Genomic DNA, 13,182 nt, shown 5'->3' with positions numbered 1-13,182 from the left:
ATATAAATATACCAAATGTAACATTTTTAACACTAAATGAATATATTTAGAAATAAAAAAATATTTTATTATTAAAATAATTAATGACGTTTATTAATACCTAATGACCTTAATAAAGAATTGAAAAAGAATAAGATTTTAATCAATAATGAAGTAGTAAAAAGAGGAATGGAAACCTAATTTCTCCTTGAAATACAGGGACCAAACTATTACATGCCCAATTAGAAGGGTGCAATACAATTACCTTTGTGTCCTAAAATTAATGGTATTTAAGCCTTTCGCTTTAAGTGAGTTGATTCATATATATAGGAATTTTTTTTTTTCATCAAAGTACAAAATTTTATTAAATTCGAATTGACACGTTTACATCAGTAGCCAAAGTGTTAAACAATCACTAGCTTAAAATAGTTTCATTCATAAGAGCCCCCCTCCCAAAAGGCTAAGGAGGCCACTAGATGTGCTGCCGCTTTACAAATACAAGGAATTAAGTACCTTAAGTTTGATTCCTAAAATAATATTGCTACAATAATGTGAATTTGATAAAAGTGAATTCTATCCATTAACATGCACTAGTTTTAGAATTATGGATCTATACCAGGTCATATGGTTCTCGCGGAAAAATTCACCAAAAGATGAAAAAACCTTAACAGCTTCAAACGCTTTTATTCTGTTGAATGAAAACTTCAATCTTACTACTACAAGGCAAGGCCCGTTACTTGCACGAACATAATCTTTCGGAACCAGCGAGCAGCATCCAACCACCAACCTGAGAGCAGCCAAAAGTTTTCCCCTTGAAGTGCCATTAATAAGCAATCAATGACGCACGGTCACTTCTTAGTCCGCTCTGGATTGCCCTGATCGAGAAGACAAGATGATGCCAACAATGAGGCCGTAGAGGGCCAGTGCTTCAGCAAAGATGAGAATGAGGATCATCCCAACAAAGAGTTTTGGCTGCTGTGCATTAGCTCTGCAAAACAAGCTCGGTTACTCCGGAGGTGCTTCACTAATTATAATTAGGTTGAGACTAAATCTCAAATCACATAGAAACATTTAAGGAAAGATTAGGGGATATCTATGAAGCACAACAACCAAACAAAACTTTAGTTGTTCTGCACTTCTGCTCTCAAGTGACGAAAACTAGCTTCACAGAGCCATGAAAACTTTACGAGCCATCTTTTCATGTTCACTGCTATTGACCCACGCTGTCAAGTTATAGTAAAACACTATACCAGTTGTCTACCAAATTATACTAGTTACAAACTCCGTCACTGTTACTACTTTCTGAGACGCGTGACAGATACACATGAGACATTAGAATCATATTCAGGGCACTACAGATTACAGTTATACCAAAACACCATACTAGTTGTCAAAGACAACTTTAATATTAAATCTCAACTGATTCCAAGCCCTAATAAGAATCAATCTCAATAGTTGTTCTTGAGAATGATATTTTCATCTTACATGTCAAACATACATTGACATTTGGACCTATATTCAGAGAAATATGTTTTACTAGAGTTAAGATACTATTCTGACCTTGGACTTTATAACTTTTCACATTGCCACAAACATTAAATTTATCAGCCCATGAATAGTTTACAATGTTTTCATTATCCATTTCCAGACCAAGATTTATCATTGATTTTAGTTCTAATCTGTCACGGCTTTAAGTTACAATCCTTGGATTGGACTTCAACTTTCCAAATTAAAATGAACTCTGGGGTTTAATATCCTTCCTTGGATTTCCAGTTTACAATGACAATAGTAATGATAATCCCTTATCAGACCAATCTCTTTATCTATAAATTTAGTCTTGGGTGAAAATCTGCTTTGCATATTAATTCCGGAATTATCAATAGGTTAAGTAATTCGGTTCATAGTGACAGTCAGTAACAAAAAGCTGAACAACGAACTCTATAACCCAGAAGTTGATGTAAGAAACATATATAAGAAAGGGAAACAAGAAATACCACCATTGCTATTTGTGCAGTTAGATCAACTTTGTTCACTGCTGAAAAGCATGTTTATAGGATAAATGGCCACCCTAATTATTATCTGCCTTTGATAAAAGGACAGTACTAATCGAAAAGAAACAGAAAAAGGGGTAATAATTTGTACAGGATCTACTCCAATGATACTTATTTTTAGCGTCTAGATATAGCATACAAAAAAAATAAAAAATAAAAAATAAAAACAAACACCAGCAAGCAACAAGAAACAATTATGTATATGCATATGCACTTAAATGGCGGAACTTATACCTTACACCAGCGTCGCCAACAATACCAATTGCCATTCCAGCAGAGAGTCCAGCGAGACCGCAAGCAAGACCAGAAGAGAGATGTGCATAACCATCAAAGAGGTAGTATGACTTGGCCTTTGGGTTAATCCCAGTACTGATGATAACAGCAATAATAAGGCCATAAATACCCAAAACTCCAGCCATAACGACCGGAACAATGGATTTCATCACCAGCTCAGGCCTCATCACCCCCATGGATGCCACACCAACACCACTCTTTGCTGTGCCATAGGCAGCTCCCATACCTTGAAAAACAAATCCCCAACGAAGCCGCCTTTATATCAAGCACACTAAACCTATATTTGGGATTCTAAAATTTTGGGCAATACATGAACATATGATGTATAAACCAAGCGAAACAGATCAATCAGCCTCTTTTGAGTAATGGGGTTTGAGATCCATGTTAACAAACTCCACAAAGCATATCATCCGACCATTAAATGAATAATAATAGTCAAATTTAGCCCCTTTCTAGCAAAAGATTTGTACTTTCAGGGTCCCAAATGATAATTAACCAAAAATTTAAGCAAGAAAATCCAAGTTATTCAGTTAATTCCTTGATATTATAAAAACCAAGTTCAATTGACAGCCGAATGGAGCAGATGATCAAATCCAAACTAGATCTAAACTTTCTCAGGAGCCAAAGACATTGCAAAGAGAAAAACACAGAGAAAAAGCGAGATTGAAGTTAGAGTTTAGTTACATGAGAAAACGAGGGCAGCAGCAGCGCCGAGGAAGCCGAAGAACGGCGCCGTTTCATCGCCACTGAATGTTGAAGACATTATGGAGCGTGGATCTGGGACGACGTCGTCGCGATCTTAGAAGAAGTTTGGGGTCTCCGATCTCTCTCTCTCTCTCTCTCTCCGCGTTCTTCTTCAGTGGTGGTTGGTGTGTCTCGTGCTCAACCAAGCGAACTGCCGTATAATTTGTAATAATCTCCCTCACTAGTTGCAAGCTGCAAGAAACGGGTCTACCCGAATCCGACTTGTTTGTTTTCTTACCCAACCATATTATCTTCTCTGAGGAAAGGGGTTGAGCTTAATCTTACAAATCACAATAAGCTAATAATAATATAGTTTAAATTCGTTTTTGATGTGAATCAAATCTAAAATCTCTCATTTATCGATAAAAATGAATACTACTATACCATAGTACTAGTATTTATACAAAATCCAATATTTGGATCCTGTTTTATCTTGTACTTGAGCATCTTTTGGACTGAAGGACACGAACAAAGCATAGTTTTGGGTACCGCTTGATTGAAATCAGACGACCCAAACTAGTTATATCCTGAATGGTATAAGACATGGAGCAACACAAACAATGTGGACAATTATATAACAATTGAACATCAGCGCCATATTAACAACACTGTTTACACTAAAAATATTATTGGCCAAATAAGATGATTCGCATAGGAAATGGAGTTTGGGCCTTTAATTTACTTTAAATGAACAGTACAACCCAAATTATTATTTTTTTAACAAATAATATTAATATTCGCTAAGGAGAGGAAGTGAGTTAAGCGTCACAATGGACTAGCAATAATGTAGTTCAAATTCACTTTTGATAAGAATCGAACCTAAAACCTCTCACTTACAAGCGAAAAAGAATATTATTAGACCATAATATTAAATGACCGTCCGAATTACTTTTGACTAATCAAAGATGTCAAGCACCATTTTTCACTCTCGAAGCTAGTAGCATTGCATGTAAAGAACTTTGGTGTTTTTGGAGGCAAAGTGATCATAAATTTAAGCAAAATCATCGTCTTGGTTAGGCTAATCTAGATTCACAGCCCATATATTTTGGATTACTTTCTATTGGTGATTACTTTTTATTGGTGCTTACTTTCTAAAAAGTAATCCTACGTCGACTTCAAATGAAGACATAAGAAGCATTGAAGAAGGAAGTAAAAGGTTGATAGATACAAATTAAATGCGCAAAGCAAAGGACACACGAATCATTCAATGAAACAAACTACAAGTTTCAAACCAAAGTTCTCTCACTTCACTTGTTTCATTCCTTCTTCCTTGCCAAAAGACCACTTGAAACCAAGACTTTAGAACTCTAGGAATCCTTTCATTTAGACTCTTAAGACCAATTAAAATTTGCTCTACTACCATATCTTTGTGTAGTATCGATTTACCGGCCATTAGATAAGTTTGTCTCTTTGGATGAAACCCTTTACAAGAAAGCAACTTTTCCAATCTAATGGTCTTGAATTCAATCCAATAAGAGTTATATATATATTTTTAAGTTCATTTGTGTATGTACTTTACTTATCTTGTGATATTCGGTATTATCAATATCAGTTTCAGTTCTGTACTTGTTACTTACTGTCTTTACCTTTTGCTGTGAATGATTGAAGTAATGTGTTTGATTATGTCCAACCCCATCTTTGTAGTTTCTAGTATTATATCGAAAAACAATTAAAGTCCTTAACATACAAGACATTAAAAAGAGTCAAAATCGAACCAAGCTTTGACACAATCATTTGATAAGGGAGTTTTATTTCCTTGTGGCACAAGTATCACAAATACATTTATGTATCCTTTCTGTTGACAAAAGTCAACGGTGACACGCCTTACAAACAACAAATCAAAGGATTCACTAAGCTTCTTCGAAGGTCAAGTGGTGAAGCCTACAAACAATGAGAATCAAACCAGTTAGAGCGCCAATGTGTCGATTGAACATCATATTCTCAAGTGATATATTATCAAGAAATTGTACAAGAATATGTACATGTCTTGGGGATCGGTTCTTTCCAAATAGTCATTTTCTTTCCTTCATTTCCCAATCTTATGGTTATTATTATCAACAATGGATTCTGCTATTGTCTCCAAGTCTTCCAGATCATGCTTCAATGTTTCCACCTATTATTTTAAAATAATAGAGTTATAAATCAGTCAAATGCGCATATAGATGCTAAAAAAAACCCCATAAAAAGAAAGGGAAAAAAAAAAAAATGAAGCATATAAAATGTAAATAAAATATACGAAGAAATTAAGATGGGGGATGAATTGCCATTGCAAGACCTTGTGAATGAAATCTTCAGCTAGTTTAGCATCTTTAGCAGCCACTTTGAAAACATGTTCTGCCAGTAAAACCTTTTCCTTTAGTTTGGTATTATCAGGGAGTTCGTCGGCAACGTCCTCGGACACCTTCTCCGCCACAGTTGCCACCCTTTCTACAACCTCGACTACTTTCTCTACCTCTTCCACAACCATTTCTGCCTCTCCTGTACAAAACAAATTTATTTTCAATTTGTATTATTTATTGATCCTATGTACATGACCGGTTCAAACGAAAAAGATTTTCCGTACCTTCAATCCTTTTGAGTTTTCCCCAATTCTGAATCCAAAAAGGAAGGATTAGTGCCAATATGGATCCCAAAATCCATTTTACCCTGCATGTATTGGATACTAAATTAGAAGCGTACTTTAGTATCCATTGGTTTGTCAGCATGTTAAAATATTGGTTTATACTTTATAGCATGTATACTTTTCCAAACAAAGAAAAAATAGATATAGCTAGAGAGATAGAATCATAGAAACTTTGATCTGGAGATTAAAAAAACAGTTCGATTTCTAATTTGAAGAACAATTAATGCAGGGAAAGACGAGAAATCATGCAGGATCAGACGCGAATTGAGTGAGCTGGTTCTATTTGGTCTTCTTTGGAAGATCTATGGACAAAATTTTACATGTCTGAGAATCAGTTCATACCTTTGACCGATGCCGAGCCTAGTAGGAGTTGCTGCTGGTTGTAATTGTTGAGCCTTTTCCTTTCCACTGTTTACCCTATAATATATGAGTGTAGAATTATCAAGCAGAAAAATTATTCATTTTTCTATCATCTGGAAGAGAAAACTAATGTTTAACGGAGGAGATCAACTAGCATATAATTTGAGACCATTAATCAAAGACTAATCCTTACATTTTTGTATCGAGTTTTGTCCATGGTTTGCTGTTGACACTTAAATACCGTAAGCCTTGCTGTATCGAATAACCCTGGTCAACCTTAGAAACTGCTGTAGCTGGGAACGGTCCAGGCGATGCCTTGCCAATCGAAGATCTATTGCGACGAAGTAGTTCAAGAATGTTTCTCAATTTGTTGAAACCCCAGAACTCATTCCTAGGCATATTGATGAACTTCCACCCTAATTGTCACCTGCCTGAGATGTTAAGTAATGATCTCTGAATATGTTCAAGGATGATCGATGGCTTGAAGTCGACCATATTATAAGTTTATTTATATGGATAGGTTTTGAAGGGTTCTGCCTGACTTGTTCATGCCATTTACGTGTGGAGATGTTTGCAGGAAAAACACTTGAATATTTATGTACAAGCAAGCCAAGGGATGACGTGGACGTTGATTACTTGGTCACTTCAAAGTTCAAGCTAAGGTAGCTTGCAAAGAAAACGTTTAAGCACACGTTGCTTGCAAGTAAAAAACACCATTCTTATTCAAGGCTTAGTAGATACGGACTTGACATACGCATTCCGTCACTCCATCCCTCATGATGGAACTCTCTCTCGCGTTTCGGCGAAATCTGGTTGGAGCCCGGTCAGAATTTAAGCAATGTAACGATATAAAAGTATAACAACAAAAAATTCAATATAATAGTCGAAGCTAAAGTTATAGCAACTTTATTAATGATATAAGAATGTAAGTATGATATAACAATAACTAACGGATTGATATGATTCGATATATAGTATCAGATACTTATGATTAATTCAAATCAACTTCTAAGACCATAAATATGCATACATACAAATCTTATAACAGTATATGAAAGTGAGATCGGAACTACCAATAAGAAAAAGAAGTGAGTTTCCAAAACTGACAATATGAATAGATAGAGGCTTGCGGATTGTTGCAATGTCCTCTATAGACAGAATTTCGCATCTACTCGGATGCTTGTACTTCGTTAGGCCTTGTCCACAAGGATTACTCTTATCTAATCCAATTCCTAACACCAGGAACTTGAAAGTGGCGAACGTACAAGTGTTTTTCTCAAGAAAAATATAATAGCATGATAATGGAAAGATAGGGTCTTTTGTTGATGTACTTTGTGCTTGGAGAAGGTTGCGTTTACAAAGACTTGAAACACCTTTCTTGAACTGCCGTTGCGACTGTCAAGAGCAGTTATATCCTTTCTGGTAAAGATGAAATTCCTCAACGTCCAATTGAAATTGAATTGATGTTTATAAGGTGCATTGATTAAAAAACCAATGGCTTTTGTTTCAAGTCACCGGAGGCCAAAAGGCCCAAGGCCCAAGGCCCAACCCTCAACCTTCGTTATGTGAGGAAAAGCCTAGTTTATTTTTCATTCAAAACTCCTACAAATCTGTTGTTCGACAACCGTCGTTAGTAGGGGTGGGTTCAAAAAACCGAAAAAAACCGAAAACCAAACCGGACCGAGACCGAAAAAAACCGAACCGAAATTGTCAAACCGAACCGAACCGAATCTGACCGGTTCGGTTTCGGTTTTTGAGGCTCGGAAACCGAACCGAACCGATATATATATATATATATATATATAATTTTTTTGAATATTTATAAATAGTTTAGTCATACAATCATAACAAAATAGAACCTGTTGCCAAGTTGGTTTCAGTGAAACTTTACAAGCATGGAGGCATGGGTTTGAACCCTCATGCCTCCAGGATTTGTGAGATTTTTTTTAATTTTTTAATCTTTTTAACAAAACCCTTAACTGTAACCCTAACCCTCCTCCTCCTTATTTTTCATTCCGCCTGGCCTATTAATATGAATGTGAACTTTCATATTTCCTTTTTTTTTTAATAATAATTTTGGAGGGAGAAAAAAAAAAAAAAAAAAAAAAAAAAAACCGAAAAAAACCGAAACCGAACCGAGAAAAACCAAACCGAAAAAAAACCGAACCGAAAAAAACCGAAAAAAATTTGAACCGAACCGAACCGAACCAAAATTTCGGTTCGGTTCGGTTTTGAGAAAAAACCGAACCGAAAAAAACCGAACCCAGCCCTAGTCGTTAGGCCAACCTCTGCCCTTTTCTCCTTCTCGGCAAGCACTTCTGTTTGTTGGCAGTAATTATCTTTGTCTTCATATAAGTGAGAAGTTTTAAGTTCAAATTAAATATGAGTTCCTAACCAATTGTACTAAACAAAAAAAAAAAAAAAATGTAACAAAAGAGAATGTAGACCCCACTAAACAAAAGAGGGTATAGACCCTACTGTACATGCTAAACTATTAAAAAGGGCATATTGACCCAATAATCAACTTCATCTATATAAATCAACCCATAAATATATGGGTTATACATGCTAAAATATTAGAAAGGGAATATTGGCCCAATAATCAATTTCATCTATCCAAATCAACCTATACATATATGGGTTATACATGCTAAAATATTAGAAAGGGAATATTGGCCCAATAATCAATTTCATCTATCCAAATCAACCTATACATATATGTAGGGGTGGGCAAACGGGTAAAGGAACCGCGGGTAAGGGCGGGTAGTGTAGGTTCGGGGCGGGTTCGGGGCGGGTACGGGCCGGGTCCCTTTTTTTTTGGGAACAAACGGGGCGGGGCGGGCCGGGGCATGGTTATTTACGGGGCGGGCCGGTTCCTACACCTTAGAAAAACGGGGCCCCGGACCGGCCCGTTTCATATTATAATCAACGGTTGAGATTGAATGATAACCTATCATTCAATCTGAACCGTTAATTTGTAACCTAGGTTTCCAAATCAGTTTCAGACTTCAGTGTTCAGTCTCAAATCTCAATCTCTCCAACACTCCAACACTTTCTCAAATTCGCGGCGCCGCTCCTCCGTCCACCTTCTCCGACACGACACGACTTCAGTGTTCACTTGTAGGAGGTGATGGGGATTTAGAGAAGGGTCCGATGACTGCACAAATCCAGAAATCCAATTCTCAAAATCCTCTTCCACATGTAAAAATCCAGTCTTTTGGTGCTGAGATTCCTGCTAATAGCTAATTTGGGGAAACCAATAACCATGGATGGAGTGTTGGTGAAAGAGGAAGAGGTTGTGACATGCACCGTGGGCTCATCGTCTTCGTCGTCCTCAAGCTTCTCGCCGCAGCCAATAGAGGGGCTGCACGAGGTGGGTCCGCCGCCGTTTCTCACGAAGACGTTTGAAATGGTGGAGGATCCTTCCACGGACGCCATTGTTTCCTGGAGCAAAGCTCGCAACAGCTTCGTTGTGTGGGACTATCACAAGTTCTCCGTCACTCTTCTTCCTCGATACTTCAAGCACAGTAACTTCTCCAGCTTCATTCGTCAGCTCAATACATATGTAAGTACTGAAAAAAAGCATGAGTTTTCTTGGATCGTTCTTCATGTTATGCTGAAATTGCAGACGGGTTCTTTTTGTTTATGGAATTTTTCTTTTGTTTTTGCTTGCTTAGTACTGTAATTCTTTTGGGTTTAGTGTAGGAAATTAGGAATTAATCAGAATCATATATACGATTACAGGTTTTTAACTTTGTTACGCAATTCCCTTTCTTCTGTTGGTCATGAATCATGGTTTTATTTTATTAAATCCTTAGTTGGGATTGCGGATTACATCCTTGTTCAGGAAATTTCAAGGCTTGCTCATCAACTGAATGCATGCAGGGTTTCAGAAAGGTTGATCCGGACCGATGGGAATTCCAGGCTTCCACGACATCGGCGCCGGCTTTGGTGCTTTCCAACTCCGGAAAGCGGATGGACCAGGAGGGGAAGAAGAAGTACTTGAAGCAGGTCACCGGGCGGCACAACGACACAGAGCTCCACTTGGCGGCTCAGCGCGCGGATCTAGCCGCCGTGAAGAAGATTCTCGGCGATATCGATTCGCAGATTGTGGGGACAGTTAGCGGTGCGGGGTTTGATATGGAGGTGGCTGAGGTTCGGGCGGCGGTAGTGAATGAGGTCAATGAGTTGGGAGAGACGGCTTTGTTCACGGCGGCGGATAAAGGGCACCTTGATGTGGTTAAGGAGCTATTGAAATATTCGAATCGGGAGACCGTTACGAAGAAGAACCGGTCCGGGTTTGATCCCTTGCATGCTGTTGCAAGTCAAGGACACCACGGTAATGGTCTTCAGCATTTGTGCTAATTTGGATTTAGAATCTCTTTATCTAATTCTAATTGTGTGATTTGTTAGTTTGGGTGTTTTGGTGAAAGATGGTAAGAGGACTATTAGGATAAAAGTTCGAGAGTTTAAGACGCACTGATGATACTATTGAATCGACAGTTATGTGAGAGAAATTGCATCATGTTGTGAAACAAATATTGATTTCCATTGACAGGGGTTTCGTAAAACTACTGATACCTTTCCTAGTTGCTTCTTTCCTGGTTCTTTTGTGTATCCTCAAATTTGACAGGGGTTTCGTATAAGCAATTCTACTTGGTATGCACATAACCTCATTCTGCTATTTGGTTCTACAAGCTTCTTCCTTTTCGTCAGCACTGGAACCACACCTCATTCTGCTTCAATCTTAGTATGCCCATAACCAGATTAAAAAAAAAAAAAAAAAAAAAAGTTATTGGACCCGTGGACCCGTCCCGAACCGGCCCGTTTGATACGGGCCGGGTTAGGTCCGGTTCCCAAACTTAAAATCCCTACACCCGGCCCGTTACATTTTAAAACGGGTAGGTCCGGTTCTTCCAAATTTGGGCCCGGCCCGGCCCGTGCCCAGCCCTACATATATGGGTTAGGATTCGGGGCACACGTTTTTTACTTACATTTATGGAGCTCACTATTTCAATGATCCAAATGTCTATATTTTAATCATTACCTCAAAGATCTTGTCTACCAAAAATCACGCAAATTTGAAACCATATTCATCCATTTCCTCGACTACAAATGAATGTATGAATGGTTTTGGATCATGTCAACCACAAATGAATGTCATAGTTCTGATTTTCACGAGCCAAGGTTGGCCCAAAATTCCATTATGAAGGGCTGGGTCCATGACGATCATGAATGTCTATGAGGAGACAATTAGAGGGGTGAGTATGTCAAGCACAATCATGCCAATGGCAACCAAGGTGAAATCGTTGAATCCGGTTAAGACATTTGCATTGTGTTTGATAGTACTTTCCATGCCCATCCTCTCAATCATCGACAGTTGGGTATGTTCACTGTCATGCCGTTCTCAACCATCATCCTATCAACCATGGCATGGGCTAGTTGAACCAAAATCATCATGGTGTCGTCGTGGAGAAATTTTATTCCCTCGACGTCTTGCTCAGTGAAGCCAATGATTGGCTAGGTGCCATATTCGTAACTTAAATCTAGGAAAAAGATCTTGTCTGTTCGATCCTCATCTTCTTGGAATTGTGGGTGGCCACCAAATGTTTAGACTCGACGAAGATGCTATTGATCCGAATCACCTTTGGAGGGGGTTCAGTGTTAGTTTTCGCATCTCACATGGGATGTGATGCTTACTTGTCTAGGTACTTGTAGCACCTATCTTCCTTCATTAGCCTCTCAATGTATTCTTTCTATTTTATGCAACTGTTAGTTATGTGGCCTAGACCATGATGGAATGTGCAATACTTTGTTTGATTCAACTTGGCGGTGTCTCCTTTCACGGTTGATGGCAGCTTGAACCAAGATTCATTTTTCAAGTCACAAAGAATCTGGGTGGTGGCAACTTGGTGACTGACTTTGGCATTGGGCCTTCTTTTACTAGGCAACTGTCCTTGGATTTGTGTTGACTTTGTATTTTAGGTAGTATTCTTAAAAGATATTAATCTCGTGTAATTAGTTTTTTTTTTCCTATTTACGTTAGGATTGCACACCTTATATATGTACTCTCATTGAGAAGAATACAATTATTATTCAAAGCATTCTCTTCTTCGTATCAAAGCCTGGGTTAGAAAATAAAAAGTCAATAGTTTGTTCCCTGACTTGTTCATGTTGGGTTGCTTCTCATCTATCTTCTTCTAAACTGCATCTGAGTCATTTTAAGATTGCTCGGAAGCTTTTTGGGCTCGTTTAGCTTCATCCCATGGTGCATGCTTTTTAGTCAAAATATAAGAGATTCCCAGGATAAAATCTTAACCCATGATCAACTCTCCAGACAAAGGGTGGTCAGCTAGATTATTTTTTCTGAATGCTGCCTTGGTTATTGTATCATCACATTCGCCGATATTGACCTTCTTCGCCTTGAGCCTCCTGACATAGTTATGGATTGTCTCTTTTGAGTCCTTGTTAAAGTTGAAAAGGTGATCTTATTTCTTTTTGATTGAGCGGTGGGACGAATATTCCTTAGGGAAAACCAAGAAAAGTTTGTTGAAGTTTTGGATTGATCATGGCGCCAAGGTGTGCAACCAGTTTTTTCACTCTCCTTGCAGAGTTGTAGCAAAAATCTTGCATATGAGAGCATCATTGTTCTTGTAAAGGAACATAGCATTGCAATAACGCTTGAGATGTCTTTCCAAATCCTCGTCTCATTCAAATAGAGTAAAGTGAAGCATAGTGAACTTACGAGGAAGATCTGTTCGCTCAATCTCATCAGTGAATGGTGACCTGCACATGTTAGTCACATCTCTTTGGAGTGCTTCGTCTATAGTCTCAAGGTTGGAGTGCACTATCACACTCCGAACCTAGAGTTGGTGGATAAATATGACCCCATGCCTGGCGTGCGAATAAAAGAAAAAAAAAAAAAAAAACTTCTCTTATAAAAATGACTCCAAAAAAACTTTACAGGGTGTACAAAAAGAATAAAAACTTTTAAATCTCTCGCCTAACACAACTCCAGCTCATCTAGCACGGTCTTGCCAAATAACTCATCTGAAAAGTAAAAGGGTGAGGGATGAGCAACAACCACCGTAGCTCAATGAGTAGAATATGTAATATGCCAATCAAGCGTGT

The 13,182-nt window shown here is 38.1% G+C and overlaps 2 protein-coding genes across 2 annotated transcripts; both read right to left on the bottom strand.

Moving 5' to 3' along the window:
• Positions 1–395: 395 nt before the first annotated feature.
• Positions 396–3,219, bottom strand: LOC137725239 (V-type proton ATPase 16 kDa proteolipid subunit). Its single transcript, XM_068463865.1, has 3 exons — positions 3,009–3,219; positions 2,265–2,550; positions 396–967 (listed from the first exon to the last, which is right to left on the bottom strand). Exons 1-3 carry the CDS (start codon positions 3,085–3,087, stop codon positions 835–837), a joined length of 498 nt encoding a protein of 165 aa, XP_068319966.1. The 5' UTR covers positions 3,088–3,219; the 3' UTR covers positions 396–834.
• A 1,595-nt stretch (positions 3,220–4,814) lies between these two features.
• Positions 4,815–6,594, bottom strand: LOC137727075 (uncharacterized). The gene is made up of 5 exons (XM_068466013.1): positions 6,245–6,594; positions 6,034–6,108; positions 5,632–5,714; positions 5,344–5,546; positions 4,815–5,181 (listed from the first exon to the last, which is right to left on the bottom strand). Exons 1-5 carry the CDS (start codon positions 6,448–6,450, stop codon positions 5,095–5,097), a joined length of 654 nt encoding a protein of 217 aa, XP_068322114.1. The 5' UTR covers positions 6,451–6,594; the 3' UTR covers positions 4,815–5,094.
• Positions 6,595–13,182: the final 6,588 nt, after the last annotated feature.

The sequence above is a fragment of the Pyrus communis genome, chromosome 2 (assembly GCF_963583255.1).
Source record: "Pyrus communis chromosome 2, drPyrComm1.1, whole genome shotgun sequence".
Taxonomy (NCBI): domain Eukaryota; kingdom Viridiplantae; phylum Streptophyta; class Magnoliopsida; order Rosales; family Rosaceae; genus Pyrus; species Pyrus communis.
This window is presented reverse-complemented; position numbering and strand designations above follow the sequence as displayed.

Coding starts and splice junctions, on each gene's coding strand:
- LOC137725239 (XM_068463865.1), bottom strand. CDS start 3,087: ATGTCTTCAACATTCAGTGGCGATGAAACGGCGCCGTTCTTCGGCTTC. Junction 2,551..3,008: donor TGCTGCCCTCGTTTTCTCAT/GTAACTAAACTC, acceptor TTGTTTTTCAAG/GTATGGGAGCTGCCTATGGC. Junction 968..2,264: donor GTTGGCGACGCTGGTGTAAG/GTATAAGTTCCG, acceptor CTTGTTTTGCAG/AGCTAATGCACAGCAGCCAA.
- LOC137727075 (XM_068466013.1), bottom strand. CDS start 6,450: ATGCCTAGGAATGAGTTCTGGGGTTTCAACAAATTGAGAAACATTCTT. Junction 6,109..6,244: donor ACAAAACTCGATACAAAAAT/GTAAGGATTAGT, acceptor CATATATTATAG/GGTAAACAGTGGAAAGGAAA. Junction 5,715..6,033: donor AGGCTCGGCATCGGTCAAAG/GTATGAACTGAT, acceptor CAATACATGCAG/GGTAAAATGGATTTTGGGAT.